This window comes from Aedes aegypti, chromosome 2, assembly GCF_002204515.2.
Source record: "Aedes aegypti strain LVP_AGWG chromosome 2, AaegL5.0 Primary Assembly, whole genome shotgun sequence".
Classification (NCBI taxonomy): Eukaryota; Metazoa; Arthropoda; class Insecta; order Diptera; family Culicidae; genus Aedes; species Aedes aegypti.
The window spans coordinates 115387956-115404297 of record NC_035108.1 but is presented as its reverse complement, the minus strand read 5'-3'; the positions used below and the strand labels follow the sequence as shown (position 1 = coordinate 115404297).

Sequence of the window (16342 nt, the reverse complement as noted above, 5' to 3'; positions counted from 1 at the left end):
TGTAGCACATGTCACATTACTCCATTTCCATTGATTTCTGTACAGTTCTGGTTTTGATTACTCAGAGATTGATAAAAATCGAATGTGATGAAAAGGTCCCGCTATTTACACCCTTCATAGAGACTTACATCTCAGCGAAGGCTAGGAACCGAATCGGTACTACTGATATTTGACCATGTAACGGAACTCTAGTCCTATCCCTTGTTTCGCTTTTAGTTTAGTCCCAGAAAAAATACTAGAAAAAAGGGGGTTTTTACTAGCAGCAAAACTGAATTAAGTTAGAAAATTTGTTTAGTAATCAGCATTCATGTGAGTCCTTGTATTGTCAGAACTCAACAGTCCTTGTTGAGTTAATACTCATGATTGTTATCCTGGCTTTAAGAGTAGTCTCGGGACTGACAAATTCTGAGTCTTTAACCATCTGCTAGGTAAAATAGATTTAAATTCAGAAACTGTTACCAGTAACAAGGACTTTGTACTGCGAATCCTTGAATTACCAGAACATATTACCTTAGTCCGATAAACAAGATGAGGCTAGGATTCAAATTGGTAGATCTTACCCCGTAACGCGCCACGAAAAGGTTATCTACCCCCGTTACGGGTAATACAAGATTTTTGCTCAGGGTTTCTTAAGATTTAAAACAGAGGATTCTCAGAGGATATTCCCAATAATTACTTTATACATTTTTCCTTGGCTCCTTTCAGGAATTCCAGAATTCTTCAAGGCATTTCTTCACAGAACCATCAGAAATTATTGGTAAGTATTTCTAAGGGAAATCCTCAAGTAATCTATAACGAAAATCTTTGAGGAATACCTGATGAACTCCTGCAAGGATTTCTGAAGAAATGTCTGGAATAATTGCATTTGCAATATTTGCAAATTATTCTAAAATAAAACCTGAAAAGCTCAGTTATAAACTACTGAAAAAGTTAGGAATCTCAGCAATTACTACGTGTTTAACATGAATGGGAAATCCCAGCAATCACGGGACAAGTATGCTACCAGTAACAGCTAATGGATTTGTGAAAAAAAATGATTTCGCGGAATAATCCCTGAAGGAATTTCTGAAGCACTTGCTGGGAAAATCCGTGGAGGAATTTTTGGAGTAACCCATGTAGAAAGGAAAGTCATTACTACATATTTGAAAAGGGATCCACTGCTATTTTGACTGTAAAACAGAAAAAAAAGAACAATTATCTGTTGAATAAGTTCATGAAAAAAAAACTTCACTATACAGTCAAACAGCTACTTTGATTAATTTGATTGAATTTGTTTGTTTTAAACCATACTTTTTATTGTAGTTTAAATGGCTTACAGTTAAACATATTTTATCCCCACGCCACAGTTCGAGGAATGGTTAGCAGCTTTGGTAGGACAACAAATCCATAATTAATGCAAAGTTAAGGAAACAAAGAGGTATTCAGTTGTTTTATTCAATTTATAACGACAAAATTAATCATCCTAAAAGGAATGGCAGAATCAAACGGGTCAATATGAAAATTTACTCGACTTACGCTACATAATGAAACACGAAGATTTGGCTGATATGAAGAGACTTCATCTGGTCCAACGATTCACCACTCTTCTCGCGCAACTTTGGGCAATCGCAAACCATGCCCAGACGGGTGATAATTTATTTACACAGTACGCATATCAATAGTTAAAGAATTTGATCAACAGTGCTAATCGTGTGTGCAGGTATCGAGCCCAGGCAGCTATCAAAAAGCTACACCGACCGCAGCAGACACACGTTTCAACATATTCTCTAGGAAGGCAATTACCAACATTTACTATCAGAAAAACAACGACAGATCGTCACTTACCTTGCTAGAGGAAGATTTACTGGAAGAGTTGCCAGTTGTCTGTCCACCGGAGGCGGCGGAGGAACCACCACCGCCACCGTTACCATTCTGTTTGTTGTAATCATTGGGGACTGCTGCCGTGGCCGCAGCCACCGCCGCCGCACCCAACGACCCCGTCGACGATTTGCTGGATTTGCTCTTGTCGCGTTCCTTGTCGCGGTCTTTCTTCTTGTTGCTGTGGCCGTGGTGACTTCCCCCATGTCCGTGGCCGGACCCATTGTTGAAACCACCGTCGCTGATGTTGTAGTGTTCAATTTTGTCCTTGGAGATTTTCAATTTGAGCGGGTTGGTGGGGGCTGATTGGCCACCGGGCGCAGAACCTCCTCCTGCCGCGGGGGCAACTGGTCCACCCGTGGCGGAACCACTGATGGAAGAAGCACCAGAGAGTCGATCTTTCGGAATTTTTATCTTCAGTCCCATGTCGGCGGCCGGTGCCGGATTGCCACCGGTTGTGCTTTCAGCCGTGAGCGGGTGGAGATTCAGCTTGTCCTTTGGAAGTTTGATCTTGATCGGACCGGGGACCAGAGCTGCATCGCTGGCTTGTTCGGATTTTTCCCGTTCTCGGTCCCGGTGCCGATCTTTGTCCTTCTTGTGTTTCTTCCGTTCTTCGCGGTCTTTGTCCTTCGATTTGTCCTTTTCCTTGTGTTTGTGTTTGTCCTTCTTTTTCTTCTTCTCCGACTTGGACCGGCGATGCTCTTCCTCTTTGGTAAGCGCTGAAACTGCATCGCCCGTTAGGGTCGTAAGTTCGCTGCTGGCGCTTCCCATCGAAGGATTGATCAGGGCAGGGGCAGTCGACAATATTGGTGCGGACTGTGCAAGTAAACTACTGATTGCAGATGGTGCGTTCACGTCTAGAGATGATGGAGCCTCTGATTTGATTTTGATAGTTTCAGGTACATTGGACGCTATGCTTGGGGCCGATGAAGCGCTCAAGCTAGAAACCGATTGTGAAGGAGCGGTACTCGATCCTGTGCCCATTATCGTGCTGCTGCTTGTCGTAGAAGCACCTGGAGCATTGGTAGCGCTATTACTGCCGCTACTGTTGGCATTGAGCGTGCCGAACTTGCTTTCAGTGCTACAAAGGCTTTCCTTGAGTAAACTACTAACCAACGCTGGATTGGTTTCAATTCCATTGATCGTATTACTGAAGCTGGTCTTACCGACATTCGCCGGTTTGGAATCGCTCAGTAACGGTTGCGACAGCAATGACCCCGGATCGTGGAACGAAAACATCGAAAAACTGTCGTCCTGCTTGTCGAATGTGCTCGACAAATCGAATGACGAAGCAAACAGATTCTCCGACGGCGAGGGGATTTCCACTTTCCGTACCTTAAACTCCCGGAAGTCGGTACCGTCTTCCTGGCGAACTTGTTCGCTACTGGGATGCGACCGTTTCATTGGCGCTTGCCCACTAGAAAGCTTATTGATACCTAGTAAATCCGTCGATTCCAGAGACATTGCCCCGGTTGGAGTCACGTCCAAAGTACGTTTCAGGCTCGAAGATGTCGAGGAAGGTTTCTTCTCGTTCGAAGACTTCGACTGACTTCCGCTGGGCGTCGTCGTCACAGCTTCCGTTCGTCGCTCCTTCTTTGGAGTGATAGAACGCGACTTCTGCTGTTGATCTGGATATCCAGCTGCCAAAGGTTTCTTCTCCTTGCTGCTGGGGCTTTCCTTGATAGCCTTCTGAACGTTAGCCTGGCCTTGAGACCTAGATTTGCCACCACTATTCGATACGTTGGCATTGTTGCTGTCCGCTTGCGTGTCCTTCCAGTCTGGGCTGAAAATCGACGAAGGCTTGGATGACTGCTTGGGGGGTGTACAGATTTGCATCGGTTCGGTCAATCGATTACTATCGTCAATAAGGCGGAATGATGATGATTCAGAACCAGCTGATGGTAACTGTGGTTGCATCTGGTTCTTAAACTGCGGTTGTTGATTGGGGACGGATTCATTAGAAGGCATGTTGTTTCGATTACTCATCGATTGACTATAGCTAGGTGGGTGAGACCCGTAGGATGCTGACGAAGGTTGTTTCATCATCGATGCTGACGACCGGCTGGACAAATCAGGATTACTACTGCCACTGAACAGTGGCGCTGCCATTATGGAGCTTTGGGATTTGCCCTGATTTTTACTATCCATAAGAGATGGACCTTTTTGGCCACTACTAACGCTGTGGCGATCAACCTTGCTTTGGCCGTACGGATGCATTGGTATCGATGAAGAGGAACTGCCTGCTGCCGCCGTTGGCATCATGCGATTCTTTGGATCTCTGGAACCTTCATGCAGGTTGCCGCCGTATCTAGACGATGAAGACGACGACGAAGACGACTGTGGTGGCATGCCGGAGGAACGGCTACTACTGTGATGCGGCATTGGCTGCATTTTACTGCTACTGGAACCACTGGCTCCGTAGTGACCACCAGCACCGGCCATCATCTCCCTCTGGTGTAATGCCTGCGCTGAAGACGACGGTGGACGTTCACCGCGCGAACGAGAACTACCGGATGATGAAGGAATTTTGTGGCTGGAAGATGACGATTGTGATGCTTTCAGCGATGGATCACCTGAAATATAGCGTGCGATTAATGTGAAGAATTTCACGATTCAAATATTATGAATAATTATAATATTGAGATTTGAATGTAAGGTTGCTTGATAAAGTCATTGCGTGTAATTTCAAAAAATCTCAAACTTTTCCTTTGTGAACACACAAGAAGCAGAGAAAGTACCTATTTAGATGAAAGAAATATAATACAGACTCATCATCTACTTATACCTATTGGTTTAAATGTAGTATACGATTTAGTGAAGGGCAGATGACACATGATCATGGTTCCCTAGCAAAACTGATGATATGGTTCATACGTGCTACGATGGAAGACTCCAAAACAATACTTTCAAATCTAGCTACTGTTCAACTAAATGAGATCCGTCTTTTCCGAAAGGAAGCCACACCTCAAATTTTTCAAAAGCTCAAAACTAGAGAACCAAATAGTGTGCTGAGGTGAAAATTTGTTCGGTTGGTTACCACCAGTCGTTGACCAATCGATCAAATTTTTAGCGTAAAAAGTAGTACTGGTACTCTTCGGCTTTGCGGACGATTTCGACCTTATTTGAATTGATACAAGGGAGTATAAAAGACTTTCGTTCTTTTTAAAATGATACTGCTAAGATATGCTGGGATGGACCATTAGTTCCACCAAAAAAAAAAACGAAGTACATGTTTGCAGATATAGACCAAGGAGCGTCTAGTGATAATGGCGCTGAGCCGCTGAAGTAGGGGTTTAGACGGTTGCGATGTATTTTGTAGTAAATAAAGTATTCGTTTAATATTTAGATTAGTAAACCCTGAAACGAGACTCGCAAAGACGGTCTTCTTTTTCTGTGATTGCTGAGTTGTTTTTTCTTATTCCACTTTGTGTTTATGCCATCAATGCGCAAGCCGTTCAAACTCTCACATGAACCTCTCAGCAAAAAATGATTGCGTTTGCATCAAATCGAATCATAAAAAGCCTTTTGAGTGAAATTTCATACCAGTAAACGTAGCAGACATTCGAAATAACTAATCTTGTGTTTAGATTTATCAGCAACTTTGGAAAAACTACTCCGTCGACTGAGGTTTTTCATAACAGTTTATTGTGAATACAATACTTTTCACTTTTGCAGTCATAAAAACGGCGGGCTGCATTTGACGTTTCGTGACAGCAGAATCTGGGCTGCATATGACTTTGATATTTTTCCTCTTCGCGAGTCTCTCTCAGAGTAAACCTATTTACCACGGAACACTTACGATATGTTTCCCCTAAAGAAAAAAACTGGCTGCGAAGAGAACGAACTGTTGGCCATAAAACCATTTGACATAAAGTCCTTCGGCTGCATGGATATTTGGCATAAAGAACATTTATCACAAATAAAATAAAATCATTTCTTTAAAAAGGTGCTTTTTTTTGATGACCATTATACCAAATGTCCTTCCATGCCTATGTTTGTAATGTATCTCAGTTTCTGGTAGTTGAATTGGCTGACATTTGAGGGAGAGTCATCAAATGATAAATACTTTCGATCAACTTATTGAAATCTGTGAGATTGTTCTAGAAAATGCGAGAAAAAATACCAAGTTGTTTTGTCACATTACAATTGCCAGTAACCGCATAACAGTCACATTGAGATTATACATGAGCCTCATAATGCAGTAGAAACGAAATTTCTATCAGAATTATTTTCTGACTATTATCAGAATATATGCGATATGAGTTGTACAAAATTTCAGCCTCAAATAAGCACTTTTGAATTCTTAGTGATTTTTTGAAATTTTAGTTACATTCCATACTGCAATAAAATGTAAACTTGATATCCCATTTACTCAATGCCTACTTTTGTCGAATGTTACAAATATGCAGTTATGGGCAGTACAGATAACTTGAACTTTTGTCTGCAGTGAATGAGCCTATGCATGTTATAAAACGTTTGACTTTTACTGTGCGCCCTGTTTTCAAGTTGCCCGTGAGAGAGAGAGAGAGCGAGACAGCACCAACACAAGGCGCACAGTAAAAGTCAAAAGAACAAAAGAATTTATGGCACGTACAGAGGCTCATGCATTACATTGCAGCCATATTCCAAAAAGTTTTGTAGGGTTGTTCAAAGACAAAAAAGACAAAAGTGAGTAACCGAGAGATGTTTTAATTTAATTCAAAACGATAAGTTACGGGAGATTGGTGTGTTCTGCAAATTTAAGTATAATTTCTGAAAGTAAACAGTTTTGCTTAACAAACCACCGACGAATTTAAAAATTACAGTTGAATAAACGATTTCTAATAACATTAACATTTCTCGAAAACTTATTCAAACAGCCGTAAGTCAGAAGAGTAAACAAACCTAGTTTATCGATCCTACTAGTTTCGCAGCCGAAATTCTACACGTTCTACTCTGAACTAACTCGATTTTATCTTTTATAATGTTTAATGTTTGGAATTGCAAAACGACGTAATAAGGGCTAAGTAGCCCGTCATTCGTTTTGGCAACAATGATGACTTTTTAGCTTGCATTTCAAAATGATAAAACTCAGTCTTGATAGTCTATATTGACTTGAAAAAGTATCACTGTACGCGCTAACATGCATGAAGTATGCTGATACTTTTTCAACTATTTCAGTGCAAAACCAACTGATTTTCTTTGATTCGAAATCGGGAGATGAATTAGCAACAATCATCAACGACGCTTACAAATTTCAATGACGGCCTACTTCACTTTTAACTTATGCAACCGAACCACTACTTTCGCCGTTCTGTTGTATGGAAAGACAAAGTGACTTAACCACGAATCAAAAGAAAACACTACTTGAGTCAGTTATATGCTGGTACAAAAACGTCGAAAGTAATTTAACAAATCAGACTAAGTTTTTATCATACATTTCGTTCGTTCGCCACCCTCCATAAGAAATCAACGTAGGTGGCGAATTCAGGAACCGAAATTAAAATCGTGGCGAATACTGGTGCAAGTGGTCCAGTATTCGCCCCCCTTTTTAATACAAAAACAAAGTTTCTGATCAGTTTTTATATTTTCCTTGCTTAGCATGGATTGAAAGCTTTCGCTTAATGTATTGACAGTAACCAAAGGTCTTTTGATTATTGTATAAAACATATATTTCCTTAGGGTGGCCAAAACTGGTACACCTCCCCTATTATCATTTATTGGCAGATTGCTTATGAGAATTTGAATAAATTATAAACACTACACTTTTTTTAATTTAGGGGAGCGATTATTAGAATATGTTTAAAACTACTAATTGAACTTTAACACTTCACTTTTTGCAGAAAATTAAATACTAAAATCACTAGTAAGGCGAGCAAATACCTTTAAACTCTAAAATGTTGCTTATCTGCCAAGACTTTATTTTATTTTTTTTTTGCAAAAAGTGAAGTGTTAAACCCTGGGCTTGGGATTATATTTTCCAGGGAGCGATGAATTTTGATAATTGATCGCTGTTGTTAGTAGTTTTGATTAGATGTTGGGTAAATTTCAAAGCAATGGCAACCTTTTTATTACAAAATTTAGATTTCATCTTCTGACCTAAAGATTCTGGTTAAACTACTGTACTATGCAGTTGGGCTGCACTACGCTATCACTCATCAAAATTACTTTCACTTCGGGAAAATATAATTTCAAACTGGCGAGAAGATTACAGACTGAGGGTGGGTTAGGAGCACAATCAGACCCTTGAATGTGCAATGTGGGGTAGTAATTGGGAATGCCATTGACGGTTTGTAATCTTCTACGAGGTTTTCGAAAACCAACAGGGCGCGTGCACCGGGTTGCGGATAGGAGCAAAGGGAGATCAATAGCATCTACCTAAAATAATAGAGCAAAAAGCCGTTCCATGATTAGGTAATGTTTAGCGATCTTCTATGGTGTTCTAGTACTATAAAATTCTTCACTCACTGGGAATTCTGGCCTTGATAATATCAATAGTGATAAAAACATAAAATAATACCTAATACTTAATAAGTACAATGTAGCTTCAATGTAGTAATAAATGAAATAAAATTAATTTTCTATACTTGACAAGGTTTTGAAGACAATCAATGAGTGAAAGAACTACCTATTCGAAAAGCCACATCAACTAAGTCTATACATATACAAATGTTGGTCATAGGGTCATGGCGAGCATTCGGTATGTATGTCTATGACTGATTCTTATCTAATAGGGGCACTAGAAGACCACGCGGACAATTTCGAAACAAATTATTTTTATACATCGGTCTTATGTTCCGAAGGGCTCAGCTACGCTGCAATGTAATTTTATAAGCTATTCATTACTGCTGTTTAATTGTTTATAATTCTAACAAAACTACATAATTAACTCATTACTAATCACTGTTCCTATATTCTCTTTTTCTCTCCTTCTTATCTGTTGCATGATTATGAGCATCACTGATATAATGCATGAGCATGCACAATAAGAATAATTTCAGGATTGAAAGCAGTACATGGATACCTGGATAGAATAGCTTCGAAAAGGGCGCTCAAAATATAATATTTCTGGTCAGGGAAGTATTTTATCAAGGGTATGTAAAATTTTTCCATTATTAACACCTAGATAACACAAACAAATGAACTAATATCAAAGATTTTTAAAATATTTTTATATAAATCAGCATCGTCAATCAGTGTAAAAACAGATAAAGTTTGTAAAGTTATTACCATCGATTAATTTGCGCTCTGTATAGTAATGTTCAATCAGTATCAAAATCTCCTAAAGCGTCGCATTGTGCCATCAGCAGCCCTTAGCATCACTCTTATATTGTTATTATTTTGTTGTTTATAAAATTTCTAGAAAGCGATCAGCATATTCTTTCTTACTTGTACAATGGCCGATCTATTTGGAATTTTGATAAGTCAAATCAAACTTTAAAACTCAAATTAAATTGCTTTCAGCACATTTACATTTTGCAGCATTAATCGCATTACTGTGCCAAGTCTTCCCCATTCCCTATACCCTACCCCAACCCTTCTTATCCTTTCCGATGGTGTTCAAGTGGTCCGCATAGACTATTACGGCCATTACCTATCCCTTACCCCGGCTTTGGACTGACTTGCGCTCTCATTGCCCCACCAAACGCTGCAAAATGAAAATGAAAATGAAAAAGTGAAGTGTTAAAGTTCAATTAGTAGTTTTAAGTTATAATATTCAAAAATGTTGTTTTTTTTTTATCTTTATTCATTCCTAGCTTAAATTTGTAAAATTGACCAAAGAAAATTTGATTTTTTAAAGGTTTTTTTTTTCTTTCTGGCATAAAAAATATAAGGAATGAATTTTTGGAAACTTAAATAAAACTTTTCATTTTATCTATGCTGAGTTGCAAAAGAGCAAAATATACAAATTTTCTAATTAAAAGCATATTATCGTACTTTATCTGACCATACAAATTGTTCTAGACAGATGATACTGATATATTCATAAATAGAATAAAAAGATTACAGTTTGTTAAACAAAAGTAAACGTTACTAACATTTTTAAACTACGGATGTTTTTCGAAAACATCGTTAGGAATAATCCTACAATACTTCTGTATAACTTATATGTATAAATGGATGAATTTTGTTCAAATTATTCTAGTTAAAATGTATTTTTGTTCGAATTAGTGTAAACTAATGTATAAATATTTTCATAAAATAAAGATTCTTTTAAATTTTAAATTATCAAAATGTAATCTAGTACTAGTTACTAAAAACAAGAACGAGAGTGGTATCAACAGATAGATTAGAACAGATTTTTTTTATCTCAGGGTCCTGACCACTTAGGAGGATGGCGTTCTCGGTAAAGTTGACCAGTAACTCAATGACTACCATTATTTAAGCAATGAATTTCGAGATGAGCTTTTTGTTATCCTACGAAGTGCTCAGAATCCTGAGATAACCGTAAAACATAAATTGCATGCTCACTAGCGCCGCCTAGTGGAAAGTTTTTGAATTTCATGGCTAAAATAATGATAGACCATGAGCAACAAAACATCTTTGCCATCTTTCTAAGTTGTTAGGATCCTGAGATTATAGCAAAACAAAAGTTTCACGCTCACTAGCGCCGCCTAGTGGCAAAATTTCGAATCTCATGGCTTGTCTAATGATAGTCCTTGAGCTAATGAACAACTTTGCCGAAGACGTCATCTTTCTTAGTTGTTAGGATCCTAAGATAACCGCAAAATAAAAGTTTCATGCTCACTAGCGCCGCTTAGTGGCAAAAATTTCGAATCTCATGGCTTTTCTAATGATAGCGCTTGAGTTACTGATTAACTTTACCGAAGACGTCATCTTCCGAAGTGCTCAGGATCCTGAGATAACCGCAAAACAAAAATGTCATGCTCACTACCGCCACCTAGTGGCAAAATTTCGAATCTCATGGCTTTTCTAATGATAGCGCTTGAGTTACTGATTAACTTTGCCGAAGACGAATCTTTCAAAGTTGTTAGGATCCTGAGATAACCACAAAACTCAAACGCCATCTTCCTAAGTAGTCAGGATCCAGATATATCAGAAAAACAAAATTTCGATGCCCACTAGTGTTGCCTAATGGCAGAATTCCGCATTTCAATGACCACCGCATATTACCCTATAATCTACTGAAAAGTTTTGCTGAACATCAGTCCCCTTTATTTTGATTACTTTTTAAGATATTGATCATTCATAAAAATGATCTGTAATCTGAATTCGGTCGTAAAAAGAACCGTCGTAAAAAGAACGGTCTTAAAAAGAGGTTTAAGTGTATCTGCATTTTCGTGTTGCCAAAATCAAACGGTTTTGTTGCCAGTATCGTACGTGCCTAAATCGAACCTTGACAAAATCGAACGGCCACTGTTTTTACCCAAAGAATTCTTTTAACATTGATTCTTCAAGGAATTCCTCCGTGTAATTTGTGCAAGATACCTTCTAGGGGCCCAATTAGCTGTAGCGGTAAACGCGCAGCTATTCAGCAAGACCAAGCTGAGGGTCGTGGGTTCGAATCCCACCGGTCGAGGATCTTTTCGGGTTGGAAATTTTCTCGACTTCCCAGGGCATAAAGTATAATCGTACCTGCCACACGATATACGCATGCAAAAATGGCCATTGGCATAGTAAGCTCTCAGTTAATAACTGTGGAAGTGCTCATAAGAACACTAAGCTGAGAAGCAGACTCTGTCCCAGTGGGGACGTAACGCCAGAAAGAAGAAGATGTTTATACTAATTTCTTAGGATATACTCCAGAGTTTTCGTTCAGTTTTGCAAAGATTTTAACTAAGAAATTCTCTATAGAAGTTTCTTTAGAGATTCCTCTTATGATTTGATGAATTTTGATGAATTTGATGATAGTCTAGCCGAAATTCTTTTATAAATTTCTTACGGAAGTTCAGAAATTACTCATTAATTTTTCCAGGGCATTTTTAAGAACATTTTATAAGACTTAATTGGCGAAATCGCTGAAAAAATCCTGAAAGTATCGCTATAACAAATCCTATAGTAGCTGATGATACTTTCCTGGTGAATTCCTTGCAGGTTTTTTGATGAATTGATAGCATAATAATTTGAGAAAAATGATCAAATACTGCAGGATTTTTTGGAGGTATTTCTTGCAAATATTGAACAGAATCCTTTAAGAAACTTGTGCAGAAATGATCGAAATAATTGGTGGTAGCATTTTTTCAATATCTCCAAGATATGTTTAAATATTCATGGAGAATTTATTTCGAAGTTTTCTCGAGAACTTTTTTGAAAGAACTGTAAGCGTAATTCGTGGCCATTTCTGGAGGAGCTTAAGGTGAACTAGCCTAGAACCCAACTTCCAATATTGCATCGAAATTTTAAAGCCTCCCGAAGTAAACATAGGCTTTGTGTAACAGAAAGCTAAAAAAAACGATTTAGTGCCTGAGTAGGGGCACATGTCGGCCATTGTCACAGCCATCTTGATGAATCACTGGTCGAATATATTAAGTTCTTCAACATAGCAGAGTTCTCAATAAATTTCTTGGCAAAATCTCTGGAAACAATTTTAGCTATTCTTGAGATTAATAGTTGATGAATTCACGATGCGAAAGAGGAATTCTTGTAGGAGTTCCTGCAAAAAAATCAACGAAGTTCTTCAAAAACTCTAGAATAAACCCTTGAGGATTTTTTGGCAGAACTTGTGTAGGAATCTTTAGAAGCTCTGCTAACGTAACAATTGGAAAATCGGTGGAAACTGGACTTGTTGTATATGGCTCTGAAGGAAATCCAGGAATAGCATTTTGGGTTTGTTTAGAGTAATCGCTGTGGAAACTCCTGGTTTTGATTTTTTCGAATCAGAATTCACTGCGAAGAGAACAAAAATAGTAACTTCAGACACCATTTTAATTTTTGAAAAAAGAGACTTCAGACAACTGTCAGTTCTGTAGAGGGCTTAAAAATATTCAGTGTTCTAGCTGTTTGTCTACTGGCTTGAATATTCTTAAGCAACAAGCGTCCAAGCAGTTTTCTCCACTGTTTAATTAAAAAACCCAAGGTGAAGATGAATCGAAGCCCCTCTTTTTTCGAGAGCACAAACCTAGTAAACCAAACAGCCAATTGTGCCTCTTAAAAACCACTCGATCATAAATGTTCATCTTGGCTAGCTAGCGGCTATCTGGATCTTAAGATTTGCGCTCTTGAAAATTTTAGATGTGTTTTGGTTTATCTTGAGTAAACAAATTAACAACACTGAAAGTATAACAACATAGTAACAAGAAAAGATTTCCCCAAAATTGCGTTCGTTACAATCATACGCAACCGAACGGAACAGCTAACTACTGATGGAAAACTCACCACTTGAAGAGCTCTGCTTAGAGTGCGAATGGGACGACGACCGATGATGACTAGAGGACGGACCAGCGTCGTCAAGGCCACGGGCAATGGCCGACGACGAGGAGCTCGGCATTGCTGAGGAACTTCTCCGACTCGAGTCATCCTGAGAGTAAGATTCATGTTTAAATCGTACGTTCTGTTTTTGTGGGGCAAACCGAGTAAACCTACCGCTTGTGGCTGTTCGGCCCGTATCGATTTCATTTTGCTCTTTAACCGCGTGGGACACCGGTCAAAGATGTGAAGGAACTCGTCTGTCAGCTGTTTGAGCAGGTCTAACGTGACGGATTTGTCCACATAATGAAACCAATGTCGGCCTTCATTCGACTGTGGAATCTGGTGATACAAAGGTTTTTTGGAAGGAAATAGACTCTTGTAATGCTTGTAACAATGTATAAAGAATATTTTTATTAAACAATCGAGTGGTTATACTGACCTCCCATCGGGACCATTTACAGGCTAAATGTATACAAAAACAAGCGACTACTGTCGGTTTATATTGCAGACACATAGTTGTCAGGTGTAAACTGTAATAGAGGAACAATATGCTCATGTAAGTTTCACAATTTCATTTCATTAGGATAGCTAGGGAAACAATTGTCCAGTTTCTCACCTATTAGAAGCCATAAAGTAGGAGGTCTGGGCCAGATCCTTGGAAGCTGAAATGCAAATATGATCTTGTTAGTTGCGTCAAGTATGCGAACATCATCCCAACTCAGCTAAGGTACCTTTGACTAAATGGCATGTTTTGACGACATGCGTATGCGGATGGTCGATGGCAACATCGAAACCGAGTGTTTGCAGCAGCACATTCTCGTTGAACACCAGATCCTGAGCTTGCTCAGCGTAGTTTTCTTTCAGTGGATCGGGCGCCTCCATGCCCAGACATATGTGTACCACTTTGATGATGTGCTCGAGTTTACGTGGTTGTTCCTCGACCTGGTTTAGGGTAGAAGGGAATCGTTAAAATTAACTCTACTGATGGGATATATCGTATACAATATACGTTACCTTTGCCGCGAGAAACAGGGCAGCAGCAGCTATACTATTACGGTGAAATTGTGTGAAGGAATGAAATGCATAGAAGCGGTGCATATATACAATTGCCGTATTGATGCAAAGTTGTGACCTGAAAAGAAGAAAAAAAAACATAAACCTATTATGTCTTTTGTTTTTGTAACAATACAGAGTTTATTTTTTATAAAGTAGGTAAGTAATTTAATGTGTAGATATGGGGATCATTATTTCCATATGGTTGGTTGGTTTGACTTTATTAACGAGATTTTTAGCCCTGGGCTAGTTCATCTCGGGATTATTTCCATATGCCATATGCCATTATGCGCATATCATCCTTTTTTGAGAGCAAATATTTAGTCATGTGTTCAATAAATCGATATCCTCCTCCCTAGTTTCTTAAATATCGATTTATAGGTAGTTGACTGTATCTCATACCACCCACTTTCCGTTGCAGAATGCGAAACATTCTACAAAAAAGCGCTCATATTCGTAAAGCAATACCCAATGAGATCCTGGACCACAAATTTGTTTTTTAATGCTCTAAACAGAGCATACCAGAGGAAACTGGATATTACTGAAATAAGCTAGAAACTCCCAAAAACGAAGAAATTTCTCAAACGAAGCTAAAAGAATGGTCCAAGAAAAATGGCCAAAGTGTCAATTAAAACATTGTGCAGAATTCCTCCACATATTTCTTCCATAATTCCGCAAGCCTTTTCACTGATTCTGACAAGAATTCTTACAAAAATTCTTTAAATTCCTATATTGGTTAAGTCGCAAAATATACAATTTTCCAGGAACTAAACAAGAATTAGAGTAATGAATTACTTGGACACTTTCATGATAAATTTTGGCATGCGAGTTTTTCTCGGTCGAATTGTCTGAAACTTTGAACTTCAACCAAATGTGAGCCTCAAAAATAAACAGCCGAAGTGAGTCAAAAGTGTCAACAGGATCTGCTTCTCTCTTACAGAAATTGCTACGGCAAATCAGCTTAAAACTTCTACCAAATGCCCAGAGAAATCAAATCGGTCGCGATCTCAGCAGAGCTGGTAGCTACTGAGTGTCTTGAAAATAGAAACTTTTGAGACCTCGTCCCTGATAAAAGAGACCAAACAGGAACTAACAAGAGACTGAATAGGAATCAAAATAACAAAACCAAACCTAACAGGAACCAGGAAATAAGAGTTTGATTCGTCATGGATCCAGATCAGAAATTTATCTGAGATAATTTTTAACTTTTTTTTTTTAAATAATAATAGTGCTCGTATTACTATATATATATTATGCGTTTTCAATGTTTTTTTTATGAAGAATTACATCAGAAATTATTTCAGATATTTACCCAAAAAATCAGATACTCTATCACTCCGAAGATTTCTACAGGTAAAATAGATGGATAGATATCTTTATTTGAGAGATTTGCAGCCCGAAGCTGGCCCTCTCTTCTAAACTTCTTCATGTGTTTATTTAATGACTATTTCCCATGGAATCCTTCCAAGAATTTTTCTAAAGAATTCCTCTAAGTATTTTGTTTTTGATACCCAAAAAAGAACAACCGGATTTAATTTAAGGAAAAAACGCCAATTACTCAAATTACCTCAAAAATTCTTGATGGAATAAGAATTCTTTAAAATATTATTTTAGATATTTTTCAAAAAAGTCCTCTAAGATTTTGTCCGGTGATTTTCCTATAGGTTTTTCTAGGACATTCTTCTTCTTCTGCTTGGCATTACGTCCCCACTGGAACAGAGTCTCAGCTTAGTGTTCTTATGAGCACTTCTACTGTTATTAACTGAGAGCTTTCTTTGCCAGAGTTGCTATTTTCGCATTCGTATATCGTATGGCAGGTACAGGGCTGGTAGCAGTTAGAGAGCAAAATAATAGTGACTTTAGTGACCAAATTGATCAAAATAGTGACCAAAAAGTGACCAAATAGTGACCAAAATGTGACCTAAAAGTGACTTCAAAACTACAAGTATTGGTAATAAAAATGGCTAGAAATGAAAATACTTTCTATGTAGTATGACACGATTTAATTGCACTTCAATATCTTAATGTTGATATAAGAAATGATTAAAGAAGATTTCAATCCGACGACTCAATGGCATTTCAA

General features: G+C 38.3%; 1 protein-coding gene across 5 annotated transcripts in view; it reads right to left on the bottom strand.

The window, feature by feature from the left end:
• Positions 1-16342, bottom strand: part of LOC5565562 (cyclin-T) — a 56212-nt gene that overhangs the window by 20799 nt on the left and 19071 nt on the right. For 3 of the 5 annotated variants that reach the window (XM_021842033.1, XM_021842034.1, XM_021842035.1), the window contains exons 3-9: positions 14221-14338; positions 13938-14148; positions 13823-13886; positions 13646-13736; positions 13381-13545; positions 13174-13315; positions 1825-4430 (exon numbers count right to left, since the gene is read on the bottom strand). In XM_021842033.1, the coding sequence (XP_021697725.1) occupies positions 1825-4430; positions 13174-13315; positions 13381-13545; positions 13646-13736; positions 13823-13886; positions 13938-14148; positions 14221-14338 (3397 nt within the window). Of the gene's footprint in view, positions 1-1285; positions 1767-1824; positions 4431-13173; positions 13316-13380; positions 13546-13645; positions 13737-13822; positions 13887-13937; positions 14149-14220; positions 14339-16342 lie in introns of those variants that run through there. The other 2 variants (XM_021842037.1, XM_021842036.1) reach the window with 2 other exon arrangements.